Source organism: Dermacentor silvarum, chromosome 2 (genome assembly GCF_013339745.2).
Source record: "Dermacentor silvarum isolate Dsil-2018 chromosome 2, BIME_Dsil_1.4, whole genome shotgun sequence".
NCBI classification, from domain to species: Eukaryota; Metazoa; Arthropoda; class Arachnida; order Ixodida; family Ixodidae; genus Dermacentor; species Dermacentor silvarum.
Window position 1 is genome coordinate 92,535,094 of NC_051155.1, and position 24,716 is coordinate 92,559,809.

General features: G+C 46.4%; 1 protein-coding gene across 1 annotated transcript in view; it reads left to right on the plus strand.

The window, feature by feature from the left end:
* Positions 1 to 2,646: 2,646 nt before the first annotated feature.
* The window catches only part of LOC125943482 (uncharacterized), a 45,851-nt gene continuing 23,781 nt past the window's right edge, over positions 2,647 to 24,716 (plus strand). The window contains exons 1-5 of the mRNA XM_049662819.1: positions 2,647 to 2,711; positions 6,213 to 6,388; positions 13,686 to 13,784; positions 15,039 to 15,134; positions 17,408 to 17,797. Of these exons, the coding sequence (XP_049518776.1) occupies positions 2,647 to 2,711; positions 6,213 to 6,388; positions 13,686 to 13,784; positions 15,039 to 15,134; positions 17,408 to 17,797 (826 nt within the window). The remainder of the gene's footprint in view (positions 2,712 to 6,212; positions 6,389 to 13,685; positions 13,785 to 15,038; positions 15,135 to 17,407; positions 17,798 to 24,716) is intronic.

The window sequence follows — 24,716 nt, forward strand, 5'->3', positions numbered from 1 at the left end:
CACTACTAGGTGGCGTTCACCGTACTCAGCACAGCGGAGCGTGGCCTCCGCAATTAGCTCTGAAAATGTTTCTGAAGTTGATCGCGGAGGCTGCAATTACGACGCGCTGTACGCGCTGATTTGACTCGGTGACGATTCAGTTACGTGATTTGTCTTGCGCGTTGTATTAGTGTGTCAGTTACGTGCTTCGTCTTTCGCGTTGTGCTAGCGTGTGCAGCGTAGTGCAGCTTCCATATGCACGACGGTTGCTCATGGTCATCGACGTTGGTAGTCGTGATGGAGGAGACGTGCCACCAGGCGTCAGCGTGGGTGCATCAACGCCTAAGGGCGCTTTAGCCACAAAACACCAATAGACATTATATATCAATGTGCAATAAACATTACACTACTTCTGTGAAGACACGTTTCACTTTCGTGTTCTATACCGATTCCTATATAAGAGGGATCAACCACATTTTTTCACCGTTTTTGTTTGCTCATGTATAAAAGTGCTATTTTCTGTTTGTAGTGTTTTTCTTATATTGATTTTTTATGGCATAAGTTTAAGCCAACACTGCATTGTATTGAAATGCATTTTTGTTGTTAGTCATGAATTAGCGCCTGTGCCTGCCGCTGCTGCCCTCAGACTGGGTTTTAAGGCCCGTCAAGTTGCTGTGCGCAACTTGTTTCTTAAATCCCCCTTAAATTGCACATTTATGAAAATAAAGGCAAATTCAATTTCAAATACTTTGCGTACATTTAACTTCAGGGTTTAGGAGGGGCTAACAAGACAGCTTCTCCTCTCACAGGTGCTCTCTCAGCTCATCTAGCACCTTTTAAGAACCCGCTATTCTTTTTTTCTTTCCGGAAGCGTAGATGCGTCTGTGAAATCGGCGAAATTATGTTTGTCGCCGCGAGGGAAGCGAGTGCCGGAAGAGGAAGGCGCCGGGAGGTAGAGAAGGGAATCACCGCGTTCGCGCCCTTTCCGTATCTGCTTCGACGCCGCGGTGCTCATTGTGCATGTTCGAGGTGTCTCTTCTTTGCATACGTAGCAATATGTGCCTTCCCTGTGGCACACCGTGCGTCCCACCGTCGGGATCAACGTAGCGTCCGCGACCGCGGCCTTTTCGTATGTGCATCGACGTTGTGGTGCTCGCTGTGCATGTGGGCGGTGTCCATAGGCTTGCGCGTAACCCGCGTTCACGAAGTGCAACGTCACTGTAACTTTTTCTTTCCTTTATTGGCGAGTGCAGGACAATACTTGATTCAGGAGTGGCTCCTGCCTGGTCGCCTGAGAGATATGCTTACACACCTCGAGGTTGGAGCCTGGCTGCAAAAATACGCGCCTGCGTTGACACCGCACGAGTGGTTATTGGACAAGCCCCTGCACCACGTTATTCTGCTACTGTCTTCGCTTCTCATCATTGCAACTGCTTACAGGTACCATGTAGGTTTTTCAGCGAAACCTTTGTTAAATCTGGACCAATGACCGAAATCACCGTCAAAGTTTATCTAAAAAAATATGCCAAATAGAACCCGGTGCATTAGGAAACGGCGTTTCGAGAACTCATTACTTTATGATAACAACTTTGGTAAATTATAATTATGGTAAATTTTCGTTCCTTTAATTGATCCATCGCTCACTCTTCTTGCATTAAGGATATTCAAATAATTTGCTCGTCATGCGACATGAACGCATGGGACCGACAACTACATGAAACTGTCAGCAGGTTGACTAACTGAGTGAAAAAAAAATGTTTAAAATTTCACACCAATATGAGTCTGCATCTCTTCAGAGCTTGGAAATATATCCTCCTGGACTTTCAGCTGTGGTTTCAAGGAACAGGATGCCACCCATACGTTAACCCGAAGCTTTGACAAAAAATATGGCTGATTCCTTTTAACAATGGAGCTGTTTAAACCGGCCATAATTTGTGCCGCGAGCCGCAAAACCTCGCCGAGCTATGACGTCACTGCGTTGCCTAGCAACCCCATACCAGCTGTGCGATAGCTTCGCAAGACTCCGCACCTAGACACTGCGCGCAGCGCGTCTGCTCCGCTTACCATAAACGTTCCGTGTAGCAGGTGTGAAGGCGTGGTTGCTAGTGTGCGGGCGATAGTAGCAGCCATGGGGAGACCACGGAAGAACCGCACTCCTGTGGAAGAGGCCGCTTTCCGGGAATCACGCCGGTTCGCCAAACAAGAATACAATCGCCGGCGTCGAGCTTATCCTGCACAGAGAGCCGAGGAAGCTTTAGCCAAGCTACGGCACAGGGTCGAAGCTGTGCCTCGCTTCTCCTAGCTCCGGCAATGCTCCTCCGCCGCCGCGCCAGCGATGGCGTCACGGCGCGTTGCATAGCGCAGCTTGTAACACCGACACCGCGTTCCAGCAGACCCGCTCCGTCAATGCGGTCAACCTAGCAATCACTTAGGTGCCGTTCACACCGAAGGCGGAGCGGGCAAGCGGACATGCGGATCCGGTCAAGCGGCCTTAGATTTTACGCTTGGCAGAAAATACACGGCCGCTTTGTCGGATCGCGCTCGGACCGATTTTTTCCTCGTGGCAAAGTTGGCTGCTTTGGCCGCAGCCAATCAGAACCCGAGACGGCGGAAGCGCTGGTGAACGAATGTAAACATCCGGCCAAGAGAATGCAAATGGCGTTCAGCATGTCTGAAGCGGCTGTGTTCTCTGTGGAACTGCTGCTGGACACAATCAAGCAGTGCATGGTCCTGTACGATAAATGTATTCTAAGATACAAGGAAACCAACTATAAGAAAAGGCTATGGAAGAAGATTGCGCAGCATTTGGGTGTGACAAGTAAGAGCGAGGTGGCGGCACGTCCGTGAAATTTCGAGATGCTGCGCCTCCCCGGCGGCGCGGGCAGCCAGACAACCCGCACGGTTCGAACAGCCGCGGTCACTCGAAGCCTCACCGCTTTGAAAATCCGCCTAGCTGCTCCGCTTTTGGTGTGAACGTAACTTTACCCAGCTTCGCCCAGCCATGTCATTGCTTCACGCCACAATTCTTGCTTTGCTTAGTCATGATAACACCTTGTGAAGCTTGGCCATGAGGTCACCCTGATTTTAAAGACGTACCCAACTCTCGTAGACTTCGTACCGTATAAATCTAGCGTGGGACGGTCTAAGAAGTACAAGACTCCCGAAGAAGAAGCCGCTGAGCTGGAAGCTCGTCGTGCCGCCAGCCTAGAAGGAATGCAGGCGATTGCGTGCTAATCCGGAGTATCGCGCCGAAGCCGCCGCTGCTAAACACGCCAAGGCTAGTAAAACCTGGAAGAAGCTAGGTCGACCACCAGCTCCGCTGTTTACTCCAGCCTTGCACCACTAGTGCAAGCTTCCCACCTTTTTTATAAGAATTGGTAGAACACGAAAGCGAAACATGTATTTACAAAAACTGTGTAACTGCTGCAGCGAAAGGCGCACAATTTGCGGGACGGCGACCGTGTTGCATGTTTGCTTCGAGCGCGGCGGCCTGTTGTCGAGCGGCGTTGAAACGCGCCAGGCGTCTCAACGCGCTGACTTGCCCGTGAGAAATTGATAAGTGCGTTCTAAGCCACGTGCTGGTGCATGCGCTCGTGGCGTAATGGTTTCAATATCGGGCTTCTGTACGGAGGGCCTGTTTTCCAATCCTCCGGCGGCGGCTGCATATCTTGAAAGCGAGACTGCAGTGGTGACAGAGTTGAGGTGCGCCGATGGCCGATGACTTTGTGTACGTTGTGTTCTGGCCGCTTATTTGGCGTAGAAGCGAGAGGAAGCAGGAACGGGAATTCTCTTGCTGCTGCGGGCGCGCTTTGTCACGCCAGCGTTTTGACAGCGAGTGTCCTCGGTCATCGAGTGATATCGGTTCATGTTTGCCTCTGTGCACCTGACAACATGCTTGTTAATTTAGTTAGTAGTCGAATCTTTACAAGATTATAGGGCCCATAAATCTACTATCCTTAGTTTGTATAGCTGTCTAATAACTTGCTAATGCAATGGATGCTACGCCTTTTGGGTGAAACTGGAACGGTTTTTTTTCACGATCCCCTCAAACATCTAATTGTTTCGATACAACGAGTAAAAGGCACATCGCGCCCTTACACGAAGAAACCCTCCAATGTGTGATTGTATTAAACTACTAGCATTTGCATATAGAGCTGGAGTGCCAACTAGAATATAACTCCTAAAACGACATGACGTGGGATTTCTTATTTAGAATTGAGTTTATATAAATCTGCTGCGGTGGGTTCATCACCTGGGTCTTTTAGATGGTCAAGCAGCCCTAACTTGCATGACAAATCGCCGTATTCAGTTATTCATCGGTCACCACACCCCAGATCATGCAATTACTGCATTGAATCGGGGGGGGGGGGTGATCAAGCCATACGCATTTAGCAGAAATGGCGTGTCCAAGAAACATTTCTTATTATTTGTCACCGAAATTCAATTTGTTCGCGTTAGTTACCTATACCGTAGCGCATGAAGCAGGTTTTTGGGAAGCTGTTTCGGTAGAACTGGAACGATAATATATTTAAAAGCACATCCCTAGGAAATAACATCTCCAATCTGGTGTTAGTGAATCTCTGCGGACAGTTATTCGCAATGTAAATAACAAAATTCATACTTTCTATGGGAGTTCCTGGACATTCACTCAACCAATGGCAAGTTGCTGAAAAGTAATACGAATGTTCTTCGTTCTGCATTAGACACAAATAAAAAAATATTAAAAGCTTTTTTTTGTAAGCAGATGCTCTCAACGGAAGAAAAGGTACGACAAAGATATTGAGAAATGCGTTTGCTATCAAAAGTGCTGAAGTTTATTTCTGGGGTCTGTTCTCACTATACACACATGCAGATGACATCCGCCAACACCTCTGACACCGAAATCTTTGATAGCGCCGTTGCTGATAACAAAGAAACGTAATCAAATAGCACGGTCGTTTATCCATCATTCTAGAAAATGACAGCCGTGGTCCAATAATACGAACACTAGGCAATTTATGTAAAAACATGACACTCATTCAGAAGGGCATATATTTTCAATAAGAGGTTATTGGCTGCGCTAATAGGAACTTTTTTCAGAAAACAGGGTTTCCTGCATGCTCGGGATTTGCGAACTACCATGAACAATCAATATTGTTTTACGGAGATTTGTATGACATACATTGTGTAAGAAAAAACAATAAATTCAATAGGCAGGAATTTTGTGCTTGTACCAAATAATGGTGTAGACGAGCATTGCGCCTGTGCTCGTCTGGTCTTATCTTGTGTTGTGTGGTGGTGCGCTTTTAACAATGGTTCCTAAATGGTTGTAGAATCGCTCAAAACTGTTTTCCCAAACTGCACCTATTGGGCTACCATGATATCCGGTCCGTGAACGCTCAAAAGCACACTTTGTGGGAGTGCCCAAAGTATGCCGCCCTCCGACGAAAGCACCGGGTGCAAGTGGCCAGCTTCGAGGAGTGAATCCGTCGCTCGGCGGAAGCCGACAGTGTCCTGCGAGCGCTGTTCGCCTTTGCTGCAGAATCAGGAATTCTCCGCATGGTGTAACCATGCGAGGAAGCATTCCTCGGTGGCTGGCCCTGTCCTTATCTGCCAATTACCGAACTCTTTTACCCTAAATAGGCTGATGAGCCATCCCTATCTCAATAAAGCTTTACCATACCACTCCAGTGACTCTTGTCTGAGTGTCGTTTGAGAAATATTCCAGTGAACGACTCTTGCACATTAAATAGTTGGAAGAAAGAACTTTTGCTGCGGTACGCAAATGCGAACGGAAAATATTCTGTTCAATATGATGTGCTCAAAGATGTCAGTTGTGTTAGCGACGATGCATAATTAAATGTAGATATAGTGGATGCTTGAGTAGCTTATCAAAACTAAAGAAAAACGCTACTGAAGGATTTGTCGTGCCGCTATAGCCGCGTTCAATGCTGCAAAACGCATGGATTTGTAACTTGAGGATGGTATATTGGAAGTTGTTCGTACGACATATTGCGAGAAAGCGCGTCACAGAAAACACGAACTAAGGAAGAACGTGGACTCAGGCGGGCATTCGTCGTGTCATTTCTCAGTCTTTATATTACTTGCCCTATTACTTTGCAATTGCAATTTGCAAAGCTTACCTCTTTTCTGACCCAAAATCTCGCCAGGAAGCGTCTGTTTCATGTGTCTATGTTTTGTATGATATGTCATCAGAGCAGAAATTTTATTTGGGCGCCGCTTCACATAAACAGGTGCTTCAAGAAGGATAATACGAAGTCCAAGAGAGTGGGTAGTGCTGGCCCCCCTCCAGCGCGCAGCCTGTCTCCCTTCACGGCTACCCAGAGGATAGTGGCCTTCAACCCTACCCGGTGTACTTTAGGCCGACGCTGCTATGTTGGGGATGATGACGACGACTGCTTCCCTATCCGTAAGCATTTCACCTCTACACATGTAAACCTTGGGAGAGGGTCTGCAAGTTCCTCAGAATCACCACGCGGAATTGCGTACTTTTGAAATGAGGGCACTTCTGGTAAATAGAATGCTCAGAGTGGTTTATAACTTGTTAATGCAAATAATTTTTCTTCTAGTCACGCCAGCCTTCTAGTATCTGGGCGTTTTAGTGGGTCAGTGAGCAGACCAATACCGCCGTCGGTAGTCAAGGACGGGAAGTAGCTAATGCGACTGAAGGGGAACATCGAGTATCTTACAATTATAACCCATCCAAAAACTGGCTATACAACAAAGAACAACCTTAGAGAAGGGAAACTATACCTTCCACAGTGGTGCGAAAATAAGCAGCGGAAGTGCATAGAACTTAAGGTTGAATACGACAGATGGTGCTGCTGAAACAGGAAACGAAAATGAAATATTTCTTTTGTGTTTTTTTTTAATGCAAAATCCAATATGGCCGCTTCTTACCGGTAGCGTAAGCTGGTATGCGCCGTGCTCGGCCTGCTGACGTCTCGACATGTTCCGGTGCCTTGGCTACCGCGTAGCTACCATAGAGCCTCTGCTGACTCCCGTACAAACAAGCCACAAGTGATTGAACAGGACATGTGACTTTATTGACAGAAAACAAGCAGTGCACCTGATCTTACAAGATCACAAATAAAATTTCCATGTCGAGATAAACTCAAACGATTAACACCAGCTCGTAAACGGCTCACCTTCGTCGTGCACATGTCATTCCGGTCATGAGCACTGCCAGATGCTGTCAGATTGGGCGGCGTGTCCCACCTGTTCACACCGGCAGTCACCTGTGAAGATAAGCAACTTGCATTGCGAAGCAATAGGGTGACAGAGGCATCTGCTCCCGCAGCCAACACAGCGACATGGACTACCGGGGATTTTAGTGTTACTTCCTTTCCAACCTGCACGTTTCTTTTACAGCTTCAGCTGCTATGGGCTCATTCCAATGTCTGTTTCGGTTGGCGATGGTGTCCTTCACCGCCGGCGTTGCCGCCGATGCTGCCGGTGTCTAGTGTCCATAGCAGCTATCGCCGGGAATGAGAAAAAGAATTACACCATCTTCCCTTAGGGAAACCCTGATTACTATGCGAAGCAGCCATGGGGTCGACTCAAGGTAGTTTTATCAGCTGTATAAACTTGGACATGCAGCAGCACCATCAACGCGCAGAACTGTTGTCGACGCCGTCGGCGTTTTGCCCACGTTCGCACCGAACGCGCGCGGCGTTGGTGGCTGTTGCAGGTGCCTCTGGGGCGCCTACCGTCGCGCCTGTAACATAAGCTGCTTCGCATTATCGCGCGCGGAGCCGCAGGTGTTGCCATTCGTAGCGCAATCCGGAGAGGAGAGGAGCGTCAGAGAGGAGAGGAGGAATGCCGAGAGGAGAGGAGATGAGACAAGGAGAGGAGAGGAGGGGGAGGAGGATGCGCGCGCGCAGTGCGGGTGTGGACGCCGCACGGCGGAGGGAGGGTGGGTGTGACATAGCCCCGACCATAAGATGCTTCGCATCTAAAAAAAAAACAGTTCCCGCCGCGATCGAAGCTGGGCCCGCTGCCCCGCAGTCAGCTACCCTACCACTGCGCCGCGCCAGCGCTTGCGAGCATGCAGTGGAAGGATGCCCTTTAAACGCGTCCTATAATACGCGAGTAGACGCGCGATGTCACATGCGTGCCGCGTAGCGTTGATACGTGCACACTTGGCAATGCATTTGCATATTATTGCGCTAGGTAGATCACCATGCAGCAGATATAGAGGTGGCGGTGCAAGGTATTTAGAGAAGGTTTGAGGAAGAAAAAGTAGTTTACAGAAATGTATACAACGATGCTAGAATATATATATATATATATATATATATATATATATATTGTGTACCTGTTTAAATCAAGCTGGCTAGGCGACTATGTCGCCGTCGCCTGTCAAAGCGGATGCCAATAAACCATCACCAGTAGCATCTTTTTTGCCACTTGTCCTGCGATTAGAGTTACTGCTTATGCCTCCCTGCGGGACCCATATACCGTAAATGTACTTGCCATGTGAGATGCGCGCCGCGTAGCGTCTATACGTGCGTCCTTTGCATCGCTGTTGCATATTATTACACCAAGTGGCAAGCCACATGTAGCAGTTGCATAGGTAGCCGTAGAAGGTACATAGAGGAAGAGAAAGATTATGTAGATGTATAAAGATTGCTGTAGTGAAAAATATGCATGGCACATCCTAGGGGGCCGCAATGTTTCGAGGACCTCAAAGGTATTATAACACCAAGCTATTACAAACTGTTTCTACTCCAATTCTGCAATCAGCCCTCGACGATTGGTTTAAATATTTTCAAGCCGCTCCCACTGAAATCACCTGCCAGTCACGCGACGTCACGAACACCGCGAAATATCCCATCTGATATGACGTGTACACACTGATTCTGTACGATTACACTTAACAAAAAAAAACAATATTATTTCTCATTCGAAGCCTCTTTCGCCATTAGCCCTCTACCATTGGTCAAAAGTTTTCAGGCTACGCTTATACTTCGCCTGGCGGTCGCGCGACGTCACAGAAGCACGGAATATCACCGCGTCAAAGCGACATGTACGCGTTAAAGATGCAAATATATGCTGAACACAACTGCATTTTCTTCTGAATAGCCGGAGACTGACCCGTTCCGAAAAGAATAGGAAATGGTTTCCCGTCGAAAGCTCTGGCACTGGCTACTCGGAGCTGCCCGGGCGCATGGATTTATTTGCGTATTATCAAAATTTTTGCGCGGCAATGTAATGTTATCGAGCACGCTTGTTACGTAAACGACATCGCTCTGCCAACTCCTCTTCGCTGAGAATCCCTTTTAGCGGCATTTTTAACCTTCCGTTGCACGCAACTGTGATTTTCAACCAGCTGCCGCAAGCGAAGCACGGGGAAGCAGACGAATCGCAGACGCGGGCACCACCCTCCTCATCCAGTTAATTCCTGAACATTCGCAAGTTGCATGTAGACTCTTGCTCACCCTGGGAGGATACCACACAGCTCCACCCACCTAATAGGATCCCACCTAATAGGATCCCACCTAATACAGAAACGCATGATCATCTGGTGCCCGGGTCACGAAGGACTCGAGGGCAGGGAGAGAGCGGGAGAGAGCTCATGCGTTTGTCAACCTAGTGGCCGACCATTCTGAAGGAAACCTCTTCTTGCCGCGAGACAACCTTGGGCACCTACGGCGCGATCAAGGAAAGTACAATCCACCACCACCTTATCTATCCGGGCGGGACTCTTACGACTGAGGCCGAATACAGAGGCACACATATTCAAACCTTTATTTGAAACATGCCATTCACCCCATTCATCAAAGTCACTCCTTCACCAGAACAGCAATTGGCCTCCCTGGTGCAGTATTCGGCCACTACCTCCCTCATGACTCCGACAGAAAGGGGTCAGGCAAGAAGACACAATTTCTCCAATGCTATTCACTGCATGCTTAGAAGAAGTATTCAAGCTCTTAGACTGGGAAGGGAGCAGTGGGAGACTTGGCTCGGCAGCGAGGATCGGGAGATGCAACTAGCGCTCCTCGATCAGGCACGGCGGACCGCTCAAGCCAGTGGAGCCCTGGACTAGGGGCGCCAACCACCCGCTCCCTACACCTGCTATTTCAAAGCAAAGCTTTCTATGGCTAGGTGAAATCGACTGTGCACAAAAAACTATCATCAACATTGGAATGAGCGTCAATCGCGTTCTTCCGCAGCTGGCTCGTTGGCTCGTGCTCGTGCTCGCACGCGCTCGGGCCACTGCTCCCGCATTCGTCGTCGCCGTCGTTTGCTTCCACAAATGGCTGCGTTGCCACTAATCATTCCAGCGTAGAGTTTCGCTTCTCTTCCGTCGTCGTAATGGGTATATAGGCCGCGTTTACGGGGGTATAAGCTATTGCTTAAGGTACCCCCTTAAGGTACCCCCTTAAGGGTATGAGCCATTCATTGTCTTACGTAACGGAAATATTTAACTTTGAAGCAATTTATTTCTACAAATCGCAAGCGTCAATGGTGGGCGAATGCTGCTAACCACGCCGCCGAGCAAACTCGAGACGTCGAACGCAAGCGACAACGGCGGACTGCGGGCATGCCGTCAGTGACGTCATTCTCTCCGTCGCATCCGAACGTGTGTGTAACCTCATTATTGAGAAATACTTTAATGAACCCACGGGTTAATGCATCTTCACAGAATGGAAGGGCCAACGAATTGTTTAATACACGTTTTGATACATATAGCTACCATTATTGTTCTGGCTCGGCCCCATGCACCGTTCGTTCACTCGCTCGTTTGCTCGATCGTTTGTTTGACGTCTTGAAACATTAGGCAATAAGAAAGCGACGAAGTGACAATCCTCGACGCACGTCGGCGTCTCGTGCTGCAAGAATTCGGGTATTGGTTCGCATTACGTAGCTATAAACTATAGTTGTCTCTGTAAATTGTTTTAAGGAATAATGGTTCGTAGAGACTACCACGAGTAACATTTTTCTCATTCACTTTTGCCCCGTCAGACGTTTTCGCGGGCATATTCAATTACCCTGAGTTTGATGCGCGGCTCGAACATGATCGAGATGACGGGGTATGTGACAGAAGTACACCATGCACCCAATGCTTCCAGATATACAAAGCGCAACACACCCGCTGAACCTGGGTAATAATGCTCTCTCTGTAATAGCGGATGCAGTAAGGCTAACACTCTGGCGAGAAACAAGCAGTGGTCCACAGTTCTACCTTTTGGCCAAAGCAGGCCAAGCTTGAACCTGGCGCCAAAGAGATAAAACACCGCCGTGATGCTTCTTCTGTCTTGTTCATTGCGAGCGGTATGTTCGTATAGTTATAGTAGATAAACTCAGTGCGCTACCCTTGCAGGAAGGAGCATCGACAATGCAATATACGACGATTATGTATCGAAATACGTGAGGCTGCAACGTATCGGCAGCATCTCCCGTTTCTAAATTGCTTAGCCCTGGACGCGTTCATGTCGTAGAAAGTTCCAGAAAGTTTGTTTCGGTAAGATTTCTCAGTTATGCTTCTTAAGCCGTGTAGCTTGAGGGGGCACCAATTGTATCTATGCAGGCATATCCATGCAGAATAAGCGAAGTGTATACAAAGACGTCGTTAAGTCTGCTGAAGGATAAATTCGCTTTCCAGCCATCTCCAATAACCCCTATTTTGCGTTACGGTATGCGTGAAATTATCCTAATCTCATCGAACCACCTAATCCCCTCATTTCCGAACAGGCTGTCCTTCCCCAGTCTCACCTCTTGATGACCTTAGAAAGGTTTTTTCTTTCTCTGACATGCTTGCTGAGTGGTATTTTTTTCTGGCATTGTGAAGAATTCTCCTAGTTGGGGAATTTTCGTTGGCATTCTTTATGACGTCCAAAGGTCCTTTCTATATATTTTACTGGATGGTCATTTTATATGCGAGCTGATAGTCTAATACGGTAATTTGTGTGCTAAAATTACGAAGAAAACTCCCTGAAGCATTGACAGAACATCGAGCGCAAACTATAAACACTCAGCTTTTTTTTTTTTTGAGAAACCGGTGAATATGTTGGCGGCCACATCACATGTTCCCGAGCCTACGGACGTATATCAATGTTACTTATTAGGCTTATCTATGGAAGTCGCGTTGATAGATTTCACTCGATGTCCTGTCTAAGCTACAATGCGTTTGTTTTCGCAATTTTTGCGGACCAACTTAAGGACACGTAAGCAAAAAAAAAGGAAATGCTGTTTATGTTATTACTCTATATGAGTGACAACGTATGGTATGTATTTCAAGCAAGTTACAAAACAACGTTCCCTGACCATCTCTCTACCTGCAATAAATATAACAGTCGACGTCCTTCCACTATATTGCATCGGGATCTGCCCATGGTTAATATGTTCTGCTGTCGACCTGCGCTTTTTCTTCAACTACAATGAAAACCAATTCTATATCGTTTCAGGGAAGCAGGAATTTTCCTAATGAATTATATGTTCTGAGCAGAAAAAAAATTATTTACACAGGCTCGGTCAATATTGCCGTACTGTATTTACAAAGCCCCAGTAAAGCCCACTCGGATTACCAATTTATTAAATTCAGCTGTTACGTAGGTTGATCTAGCTGCTGCGATACATTCTGTTTCTGGATACACCCATAAATCACGAAATAAGTAACTAGTAAAAGAAGAAGGCTGAACTCCTGATCGTCAAGGCGTAGTCAACCTTACGTGCGCAATAAACTACAAGAACATTCACAGAAACAATTTTACACAGGCAATCCGAAGCAATACAACTATTAATTAATTAAAAATTATACAACTATTAATGACATAATTGGGCTTGTCCCTTGGTGGGTACGTGTGCTGTGTCAAGGAGGCTGCTTATTTTTGTTTATGCCTACCTTATGTTGTCATACCCTGTGTTTTTTCCACACAAAGTTTTAGCTAGTGCCTCTGTTATGCAGTTCAGTTTTTGCTGTTGTTTTTTTCCTCTCCTGTGTCAGGCGCCATTGTACTCCCTCAGGCACCTGACGTGGGAGTGGCTCTGAGCTTTGCTTTTCTTTATGACCATATATTGATTTTAGCTTTTGTTTTGTTATGCCAACAAGTGTTGACGCATATGCTACTTTGCTAATGTATTGATTGATTTACTTTTCATTTTGTTTGTAACCCCTCCGAGCGCAACATGCCTACAATGGGGAGAAGGCCCTCGTCAGGCATTGTGCCTTTTGGCCTCCTTCCTGGAGTGTATTCACTTCAAATAAAGAATAAATAAATAAAAAAAATCGCACATAAGAAAAGATGTTCTTGGGGGATTCTACCAGTGTCGAAATACTAATGAAGATGACAGGGTACAAGCTATACAGGGGCTAACACGGCACTTCCATAAATACCATTTTAAATGATAGTGTTGCACCAACCTGTACACACTGAGCATATCAATGGATCTTACTGCTCTTTCCTGCGCCATAAATCTAACAAATTAAACGCAGAATGAAAAATTTGCCTGATGCGAAGTGCATTGTATTATTTTGGGTAACCCAGTGACTTCATTTACATCAATTGTGAATTAATGTCAAATATATCAATATTCCAGCACATAGTGCACCAAGGGCAGGGCCACTCGGGTTTCTTAAAGTGCACCTCTAGTGCGGTGCACGAAGGCTTTTAAATACCGGCCCTATAGTCCTGTGGCTTTTGCTAACATCAATATACTTAGGCTCACATGCGCTTCCTTCGTGCATTCTTTTTTCTGGCTAGGACCACGGACATTGCACGACGTCATGATAGGCAGCAGATGGCAGGATGATGAGCCATACCTCGGTGGACTGCATGAACGCGATGCGCCTTTAGTGTCAAGTAAGTGTTGAAACGGGCGTTGTTGCTGTGATGAAGATGTCAACCGTGGCTGAATCTTGTTCCTCCCAATGATTCCAAGAAACGTTAGTATATGGTGATGCTTTTTCAAAAAAGTAAGTAATGGGGCATAACCAAAACTTGTTATGTAATTAGGCGTAATGAAAAAAAAAATAATCTGAATTCCTCCAAGTGACGGCAGACAACGTTACCTTGTTTCTGTCCAGCTACGTGGCATTTGCGTATCTTTAAATCTTGGTGCATGGTATGGAAACACCATATATATATATATATATATATATATAAACGGCCACCGGCGTGGTCTGTGTCTGTGACCACGTGACTTTTTGTAGCTTCTGCAGCTACGCCGCCGGATTTACCGCTTTATTAATCATATAATGTGTTCGCATTAATAAATAAAATTTTGCAACGGTGACGAGGCGCCTTTGCCAGCTGGCCGCCGCTGCTTTCAAGTGTAACACGTTTTCAATCTTAGCAATAATCGCGCAGCGTTAAGCTCTCCCTTCCACTCTTATCTTTTACTGGTAATTGATAAAACCAACGAAAAAAAAATCAGATGCAAACAAGAAGTAAAGAAGAAACAACTCAGCGCTGGTTGTGTTGTACGCAGCGTCGGGTTGTCTCTTCTTTTCTTCATGTTTGCGTCTCATTTTTTTCGCTCGGTTTCTGAAGAGTCAGTATGAAACAACTGGCTCAGCAAGCATCACTTTTACCTTTCACTTTGCAAGCTTTTTTTCCGTCATCTCCTGCATACAGCATAAACTACGACTATTTATCGTCTTATAGAGCACTTGCTACATGGCGTCAGCCTATTGCATGCGGTTGCCTCCGAAAAATATGCGCATTCGCTACCACGCCCAACACGCTCCGCCTCTACGTAGTAGTGCTACAAACCCATTGTTATGGCTAAGCCAGCTTGTTTTGTGACAGCTCCGTGGTTAGCGTGTCAGTATATCAACTCTACGTCGCCCCAGTCACGTAGTTAATCACCCTTGGGTGGCAGGTTGGTGTTTAATATTCTCTTATATATAATGCATATAATGTTCTACGCGAAAGTGCCTGGTTGCTACGTCAGCGGCACGCACAAGCCAATGTGCTGGTGGCCTTTTTGGCAAGCCACTTCGTATACTTCTCTTGCTGCGTTCGACGCCCAATACGTCTATTAGTTCTGAAACTGCATTGAATAAGTTTTATTCTTGCTCACGGCGTTCAGTGGCCTGGCGATATAATCCGCAGGTACGGACTCTTCAAGAAGTGATGAGTTGTCAAGCGACATCCCTTACCACACGCTCATAGACGACACGGAAGCGCAGAGTGATGTGGACCCTGGAGGTGCGTACAATAGAAAGGCCATAGATATGCTTATAACGACCATATCGGGCCTGTGATTTATCAATACAAACAATAGTGAAACGTATGAAGTCATGTACGAGTGTTGCGGGTGAAAATGTGCATTTAGACGCAAACATAAATCTATGCATAAGAAAACTGTCCTATAGAGTATCTCACGCATGATATCTTCGTGCTCACAGCAATTTGCTTGAGGCTATGTTCTTTAATAGGATTTCAAACAAATATGATGTATTGATAATACATATCCGTGTTATTTTTGTCAATAAAACAAAAAATGCATGCATTTGACCGAACGCGTTGACCGAACAAGTAAATCACAAAATTTGCTGCCAGTTTTTTCAATAACATAGAATCCTAGAGAAAAAAAGAAAATGGAAGGTCCGCGAATTTATCCAAACTTGCACTGTGACATACTGTTGTAAATATTGCTTGCACTTAGTTACATGGTAGAGCAATTTTCCCACTATTCTTTGTTCAATGGGCAATGGCTCATGACATTTATTGCTTTTGGGCGGGTTCACAGTGGCGGCACTATTCCCTCCCAGGGCAGAACAAACAGGAATTTAACAAGTGTTCCAGTTCGTTCCGATTTAAAACCGCGTTTACACTGCCAGATTGCTGTCGCATGAGCAGAAGAGATATGTGTCGGTGACAAAACAGGCGCACAAAGTGGTTGCAGTGTTTGCACATATTTTATGTTGCATTTTTCAAGGCGTGTATAAAGACTACACTTGATATGCAGGATAAATTTATTATATTCGACGTTTCATGTCCCTAATTCCCTTTTTTTCAACTTTTGCCTCGCTAAAGGAACGCGCAACATGCGCTTGAAATCATGAGGAGAAGAAAAAAAAAACAGACAACTTATAGTCAAACATTTTACGTGCAGAAATCCCAATCTGATTATGACGTTCACCTTAGCGGTACATTCGGGAATAATTTTGACCACCTGGGTTTCACTAACGTGCACCTAAATCTAAGCATACGAGTGTTTTTTTTTTCATTTCGTTCCCATCAAAATATGGGTACCGTGGCAACAATCGCACCTCTGGCCCTAAGCTTAGCAGAACGACCCTGTAGCCAGCTATCGAGGTGGGTGAGGGAAAACAGACGCTGATTTACCTTTTCATTCAACACATTTCTGATGCGCCAACCCGTTGTTTAGGTGCACAGGCATGTTCTAAATGAGTTGAAGTAATCCGCATCAATTGCAGGAGGAGGATTTAGCGCAGACGTGGTTAAATCATATCGCAATACTAATACTTACGTGCTATATACATTTGTTGTGCAACAAGCGATAATGTAGCAGACTATTTTTTCATCGCGGCGTGCCATGTATAACCAAAATATTTTACGGTCAAAGGAAGAGCGTACCTGTGAATACAATAAACAATACTGTTCTCGATAAATAAGCAAAAGAACAGAAGTTGTTTGATTTTCTACGCTTATGACCGTGTGGGTTAGTATAAAAGCTGAAATATTAAATTTACTCTGCACACCGTCGCAATTAAGTGGATTTGTTCAAAGTATGAAATAAAAACGCTAATTAAATGAATGTGAAAATAACTTAGCTAAGCTACCAACGATGTTACATTTGAAAGTTATGAAGACGCAGAAAGCACGAATATGAGAACATTCTTTATATGACTAGCAAAAGTTGCCATTTAGGGAAAAAAAACGATATGGTCTTTGTAATGAAGTTTCAAAAAGCAAGCATTGCACCGAGTGCATGCGAAATGTTTGTTTACCCTATGACGTCCCATCAATACTACGACGCTCTGAAATATTAACGCAGTGGTGGGTTCCCGTAGCCTTCCTTATATAGCTACTAACTTCTTATAATAGCTAGACACTTAAGTAAGATGCAGCATTACAAGGAAGCAAGCGTCCAGATATGCGAGCACATTTGTACTCCGCACCAACCCAATAGCGCCCGCGGCGAGAGAATGCCAAACCCACGACCTATTGCCAAATTGATCTGAGTACTCACTAAGAAATCTATGTAAAACGTATTCATTTCTACGGCGGCATGCACGTAACATGCATGATATAAATCTGCATATTCATTTCAAATGCAGCATGAGTGCGTTGGAGTGAGCGGAATTTATATAGGTGTCCTTTTACTCTCGCGTCTTTAAACGTTATAATCTCCCATTCGAGTCTCATTAATGCACTGCGGAATTTCTAAAATTATAGAACCCCCTACAGCTGGGGTTCATTATTCTGTATAACAGAGGTCACGTCTCTTTTAGATGCAGAAGCAGCGGCGGACGAGTTGCGGAGGCAGCTGACCGCTGCCCGAGTCATTCAGCGCTGGACGCGCACCAGGTTCCAGCAATGGCTCCAAGAACGTGGGCCTCGCTTGAGAGCTGCTCCGTTACCAGCGGCACCTGAAGATTCATTGGACGAGGACTTCGGGGCAGTGTTCCCAACGATTGCAGACAATTCCGACATAGGCGCAACATGGATATGGCACCCTGACAGCGAGTCTTCTGAGGACGATCACATCGGAGGTTTGCTGGACACCGATGTGTCTCTCGAGAAGGACGAGGTTGAAGAGCAGGTGGCGCAGAGCCACCTGGATGCTGGAAAGGGTCACTTGCGCAAGGCCGATCCAGAGATGACAAAGAGACCCGAATCAAGTGAGTGAGCCTTACTCAATAGGGGGGACAGCACGGTAACTAACTCACAGCTTACTTAGTGTAACGCCTATTCGAGCTATTTTGTTCAACAGCTGCCGATATGTTATTAAACTAGGATACTCTAAACGTCTCTTAAATGGATCATTGCTCTCTATGCCTGCACTGCGATCGACGTTTGGTACCTTCCGCATCAGGGTTACTTCCCCAGTGGTGTGAGAAGAGCGAGGTATACTTATCAACAATTGTAAATTGGTGGGCTAGTTGGAGCGACAATTTAGCGCAACGGGGAACGCTAAAGAGGTGCGCAAAGGAGCAGGGAACATGAACAGCATCTTGCCTGTTCATAATCTGTGCTTTTTCGGCACTAATTTAGGGCGTCCTGAATTCCAGACAGAAATGTCGGTAGCTCAAAACCGCAGGCACACCGTCCCTGCGTACAAAGTCGAAGCGGCCAGAGTGCTTCTTGTTACAGCAATGTGACGCGAGGGCGAGGGCAATGTGAGGGCGAGGGAACAGATTCGTCAAGAACAGCGGACGCAGTTGCTCATTCTGGAGCAATCACCGTAGCTGTGTCTCGGCTATGTACGTTCGGAATTTTAATAGATTTAAATGCATAAAAACACGGTGTAGTCTTTTACAGATATATGTACTTGATGAGAAGAAAGCCTTTGCGGCATCTCCGCTCGTTTTTGTCCAGCCAAAGTATCACGGGTGGTGCAAACAAATGCCATTTTGCTTGCACTGATGATTCTGAAGCTCGTAGTAAAGATGTCGTTCTTTTTCAAAAGTCCAATTTCTCCCGCCTCATGATCAGCACGGTAAAGACATACGAGACAGGAGGCGACGTTGCTTCAATGTTGAAGACCGCTTCTTTAGGTACTAAAATTTAAAAGCAGAACACCGTTTAGAAGTATGAATTAGATCTTATACGAACAAATATTACCTAACTTTTCTCCTATGCTAACTTGGAGTCCGAGCACCGCCTTCCGTTTAATGAGCGTTGCAGGGAGCTTAATTGATCGCTCACAGGAACTGTTGTGACAGCCCAGACTGACGAACAATATGCAGCAGGTTCCCTTCTGTTTTAAAAGCAAAGAAACGCTAATAAAGTAAGCGGTAATGAGTGCTCGCCCGTCTTAGGACTTACTTTGCATATAAAGTTCTGGCAAGGTAAATACACCTGGTAGCGAAGCTTCCATAGAAGACCATACGTTCAAAACACGGCGGCTTATCGGCGGTTCATGGGGCTTAGCGCAATCTGTGTGAGGAGGGAACACTTCCGGCCGAAGAAAAAATCATTTGGCGTCATATCCTTTTAAAACAGAATTGACGTCATTTTGTTCTCAAAGGCGCGAATTGTTTTCGGAGGCCTGCCATTAGAGCTGTATATTCAAATGCCCCGCCATTCGACGTGATGAGCGTTTAGAGCTTTCAGTGCGGAAACCGATGCAGGAAAAGTTCAGCCATACGGGTGTCGAAACCGCACCCTTGCGGAGAACATACTTTGTTTGGAGGCCGACGAATGCTTTGGGCGTAGAGTGCTCGTCCTTTCGTCGGACGCCAAGCCCATCGGCCAGCGCGGTCGCACGAAAACAACTAACCTAAATAACTACCTCATGGTCGCAATTCACTACTTTTGATTGCACAGGTTAAGAAACAACAAAACTACCCGCGTTACCTAATTCAGACAAACGTCGACATGCAAAACAACACAACATGTGAGAAGGTTGTATTGTAACAGGAGAACTTTACGAGCGCGCCTTTCCACGCACTCCAAGAGCTACATTGCATTGCAAGTGATAGCGGCGTCAACGCCCGCCGCTATCGATGGGCGCTGAAACAAGGTATTTATTGATAATGATCAAGTAAAATAGAGTTGTTCTTTTCTCGCCATGCGTATGTAAAATGGATTAGGAATTTTATTTTCGTTCAATGAATCTAACTGCGTGTCGCTTTAATTAAACAACGCTTTTTTCTTTCCCGGTGTTTATTTCCTCCAAACATAGTCACGCTTCAGACGCTGCTCCCATAACCACCCTTGCTGATGTTGGTGACAATTGGTTCTGAACCGCTTTTCGCCCGAAACTTCGCGGCCTATGTGGATAGACTTTGGTTCTGGCGCACTCCCATGTGCAAAGAAGGAGCACTAAAAATAATTCCCACGGCTCTCTGAAGAGGCAACGCCTTCTAGTGGCCGAATAGAAGTAGCAGCGCTGCCGTCCAATAGCTGAACAGCCGCACCATAGGTGGGGTGCTATGCAGGATGCGCCGAGTTTCTCGTTCGCCCGAGTTTTACCTGAGTTTGCTCGATGGCAGTCAGTGAACGGATATAGCAAGGAACGTGCAAAAACAGCAGGCAAAAAGAAATGTCGAGATAAAGCCGCGTATGACAACATGAGCGCACCCTGCGCGGCACAGTGCTTCCGCGCTTCAAGCAGAGAAGACTGCGCAACAAAATGCGCCAGCGCCGCGTATTGTTATCAACGTATTATCGCAATTTAGCAATACCATCACTGTTCCGCTGTCTATCTGCACACTTGCCGTGAGCCGTTTGCCACGCCTTTCTCGGGCGCGTCAAGGGCTTGCCTCCTCTTTTAGGCACTATCTGTCCATCCTCAGTCGAATGCGAACGAGGCACATACGGTGCATTCTTGCACTTACACTTTCCCCTCAATCGAATACTTTAAAATACAACAAATAAAATAACCAACACTTTATTTCTTAAAGTATCGTTTTTTTTGTTTTGAATGCTATAAACTTTTGATGACAAACGGAGATCGAGCGAATAATTAAGTTTTCACTTTTTTTTGCCCCGAGTGGCGACAGTGAGGCGAAAGCTTACAAGGGATACATTCTAGAGGATCGCACACATGAGGGAGTTCTTACGGTGAGCAGTCGCCTGGGGCGCTGCACTGCTACTCTATAGGTAAAGTCAGTCACGCCTATGATCTGTCCATTCCCTGTCTATTATAGGGGATGGCAACGCAGCGCTGCGGCATGGTTGTTCACCGCAGGTGCTTCATTGAGGCGACCATTAAGGCCGCCGCTTTACCAATTGAAACGACACTCTAGCCATAGAGAAGTGGAGCAATGGCTGTGTCGCTTCAAAATGGCTGTGCGGTATTCTAGGGTTCGTAGTGACGCAGCACAGTGAAAATGCGCCAGTTTATCTGCGTGCGCGAAGCCTCCGCGGTGCATTGCGATGAACAGCGTGGGGCGTGACCCAGCGACACAGTACAATGTTTGTTATCGCTTGCCCAGTGAAGGTGCCTCCGCGCGCATGTACGCAGAATTTGAGTGTGTCGTTCACCCCAATGCGCTTGCCGATTGCCTCTGCTGCTGAGCTAACAGCGGTCGCAGATGGATAACGTAATGACAGCGCAGCAGTTGCATTTTGGCGGGTGAGGGCTCGTGTGTGCAGTTAGGAAATTAGACTTCAAACGCAGGAAGGTGTTGCGACTGTTTAGTGTGCCGTGCATGTCTGGAAGAAATGCCATCGCACTGGGTCTAGAAAAGCGAGAGTTTCTCGACGCTGAAGGTGTTTGCGACATTGCGGCTCCGATACATCACTGATGACAGAGCAGCCATCTCAAACGACAGCTGTGATACTGTTGTCGTCGGAAAACACTGCGCACTGCTCAGCATCATCGTCAACCACGGCGCATCGACGCCTTGTAAGCAGCTGCAGCAGCGTGCAGATAATTATTTGCTGTGCGCTACGTTGCCACAATGCAGACAATAACCGTGTTTGCGGCGCCATCACAGCCTAAGAAGATATAAGCATAAGCCAGTGAAAGTCGACGCTTCGTTTTTGATCCTGGTGCTCAGTACATCACCGATGACAGTGCGTTGTGCGTGTTTTATTTCCGCGGTCAAGATTGTGGATGCCTCTCAGTTCCGCACCACGTCGCTGTTGCCGAAAATATGTTGGGCGTGTCCCAAACAGTGGTGGGCGCGCGCACAAGTTACATGCATCCCGTGGGGCGTGACCTATGGTTTTGATTGACAGGCGAACTCGTGCTAAACTCGTACATCGCGAAACCCCCCTCGAGTTTAACTCGGGAACATGGCGGCGGCAGCAGCAGCCTGTGTCATCGCTAGGGCTCCGTGTTTTCGGAGTTTATTTTTCTTGAAATTCGGAGCGTGTTTTTCTGAGTTCATTTTCTGGCGCAAATTCGGAGTTTATCGGAGTTTATTTCTCGTAAATCCTCAATTCTCTGAAATTCGGAGTTCAATATTGCATTATTCTCAATACTCCAAAATCTTAGATAAAATTATGTCTGGACACGAAAACATCAAAACACATGAAGCATATTTTTGTTGTCGGGAAGGTTTGAACGCACAAACACAGATACACACAAGCACAAATACTTGAATAGAAAACAACTATGTTAGTGCGTATTAAAACCTTAAAGCTTGTTGTAATGGACGCAATCATACTTTACGAGGTTTCCGTCACAGATGGAAGCACGCTCCTTTCGATTGATGATTCTAAGCTTTAAATATGCCCTTTAAACTTTTGCGCTAGAAGACTCAGCGCGCAGCGAGAAAGCACTGGCTACTAGACAGCGTGAAGTTTCCAAATCAACAGGGGTTCAACAATGTTACTAATTAATTGACTCTGATAGTTCGCAAAATCACTCATGAGTTGGCTCATGTCCTCAGTTTCAAGAAACACTAACTTAAAAATCGGGGCATAGGTTTCGAACGCGAGGAGCAACTCATGCTTCACATTTAGATTCACAATTTGAACACTATACCAAAACGATTCACTGCTGTACTGGAGTGCATCGAAAAGGTTCCTTTCGACTGTCTGTCTTCACTTTTCAGCGACAGCAGCGTAGTATCCATGAAGATCTGCGACAGTCGTTGAGCGATCATACGTCTCTCACTCCGTGCGCGACAAGCCCTTTGTTAAATGTACGATGGGTGTGGTCTACGATATACTGTTGAAGTGAAGTAAAGTTTATATCGGCCAAACCGACCGATGTATCAATGACTGCTTAGAACATGCCATTTCGATATAGAACGGAACAGGGTCATATTGGCTGTTAAAATCGGAGTTTATTGGATAAATCCCAATTGCCAAAATTTTTATCGGCGAGTGTTTATCGGATTTTTTCGGATTTATCCGACAACACGGAGCCCTATTCATCGCATCCAGCGGCAGCAAGCGTCAATATGACCGTCTGGACCCGTTCACCTACATGGCCGACGTAGAGTTTCAGCGTCATTTTTGCCTTTCCAAAACGTCAGTGGCAGTAGCGCACCCAGGATCTCTGCCAGGGGGGGTTGACAGTTTGCCTTAGTTTGCCAATACCATCTAAACAGCACTAATTTCAATTCCTTCACGGAAAATTGTCAAAAAATGCGCTTTGTGCACACGTTTGCGAATGTGCAGACGATTGCGAGTCTTACATGTTAGTTGCAGTACTCAAATGCGCAAGGAAAGAAAAGGGGTTAAACAAAAGGGGGCTTTAACTCGGCCTCAAGGGGGGGGGGGAGGTTACAACCCCTGAACCGGGGCTATGCATCAATCTGCATTAGGAGACAGTCAACCACGGCGTGAACTTTGTGGACCCTTTCACGGCCGTTCACACGCAAAAAATAGAATGTTATATCAAAAAGTGAAGCGCAACCTCGTCAGTGGTGGGTACAGGGTAATTTCACCGATGCTGTAGTCCCACATTGGATGGTTGTGGTGGCAGTAAACAGCCACGTGCGCTGCAAAGAAGCTTTCTTGCGTTTGTTAGAAGCCACGGATCGCTCAGGGCACCCAGTATAAAGACTCTTTCCTGCGGTTGTTAGAAGCCATCGCTAGGCGCTAGCCAGTATGAAGGTGCATCACAAAGTAAAACAAAATAAAGCGTACTTTTCTGATCCTGAGTGCTTACACGGTAAGCGCGCGCCAAACCACTTCTGCGCTAGCCGACGCTCATTTCGTCTCGCAGCCTTATTTTAGCGCGAGCAACGAGCGATCTGTTGAAAGCTTGGTGTTAAAACCAGGCGCACACCAATCTGTGCTTGTAAATGGGAGCGCAAGCACGTAGCACGCCGCACCAATTCAAATCAGAGGAATGAGAAGGAGCAACGAGCGATCTGTTGAAAGCCCAGTGCGAAAACCAAGCGCACACCAATCTGTGCTCGGAAATGCTAGCGCAAGCACGTAGCGAGCCGTGCCAATCCAATCCACAGGGAAAAAGAAAGGGCGAGCGTCCCCTCGTGGTATAACGCGAAACGTATTAAGCTACGAATCAGTCTAATACACATTCAGTGTACATCTTGTAAACCTTAAAATGCTTATAACCCACGTTAGTGTGACTAATATCATTGTAATAAATGCATTTATTTTATAACTTGCTTGGGCCTGTAATGCACTCGGTAGAACGACAAGCAAGTGAAAGAAGGCACGACCATGCAACGACCGTATGATCACGTGAGCCCCTGTTTGTCGACCGCCCATATGACAACGCCCAAGCGATGATAGCCACCCAGAGTGAATCTAGATAAACCAGTGAAACTGGAGGCGTGCCGACGGACAAACTTTGTCTTGTTACTATTAGCTCTTTCATCTTGGGGCGTCGCCAGAGCTCGTGAAGATCCCGAGTTTCGCCAAACTCGGCGCATCCTGCATAGCACCCCTGTTCGGCTTTTCACTTCGCACTGCTCTCGGAAAAAATGAAGTAGACATGAAATCACGTGCCATTACACGTAACATCATTCTCTTTGCTGTTTCGTGCAGCCTGCGTGTGCGAACAGAAGCCGCAGAGCGCACTTGGTGGGTCCGCTGTACAAAACACGGAGAATGGTGATAGCAGCAGAAAATTCTTGCCATAACGAGGTGCTGGATGCGCTGCAATACGATAACAGCGAGAGTGACTGCACTTTGGATTCAGTATCGAACTGTCGAATAGGCACA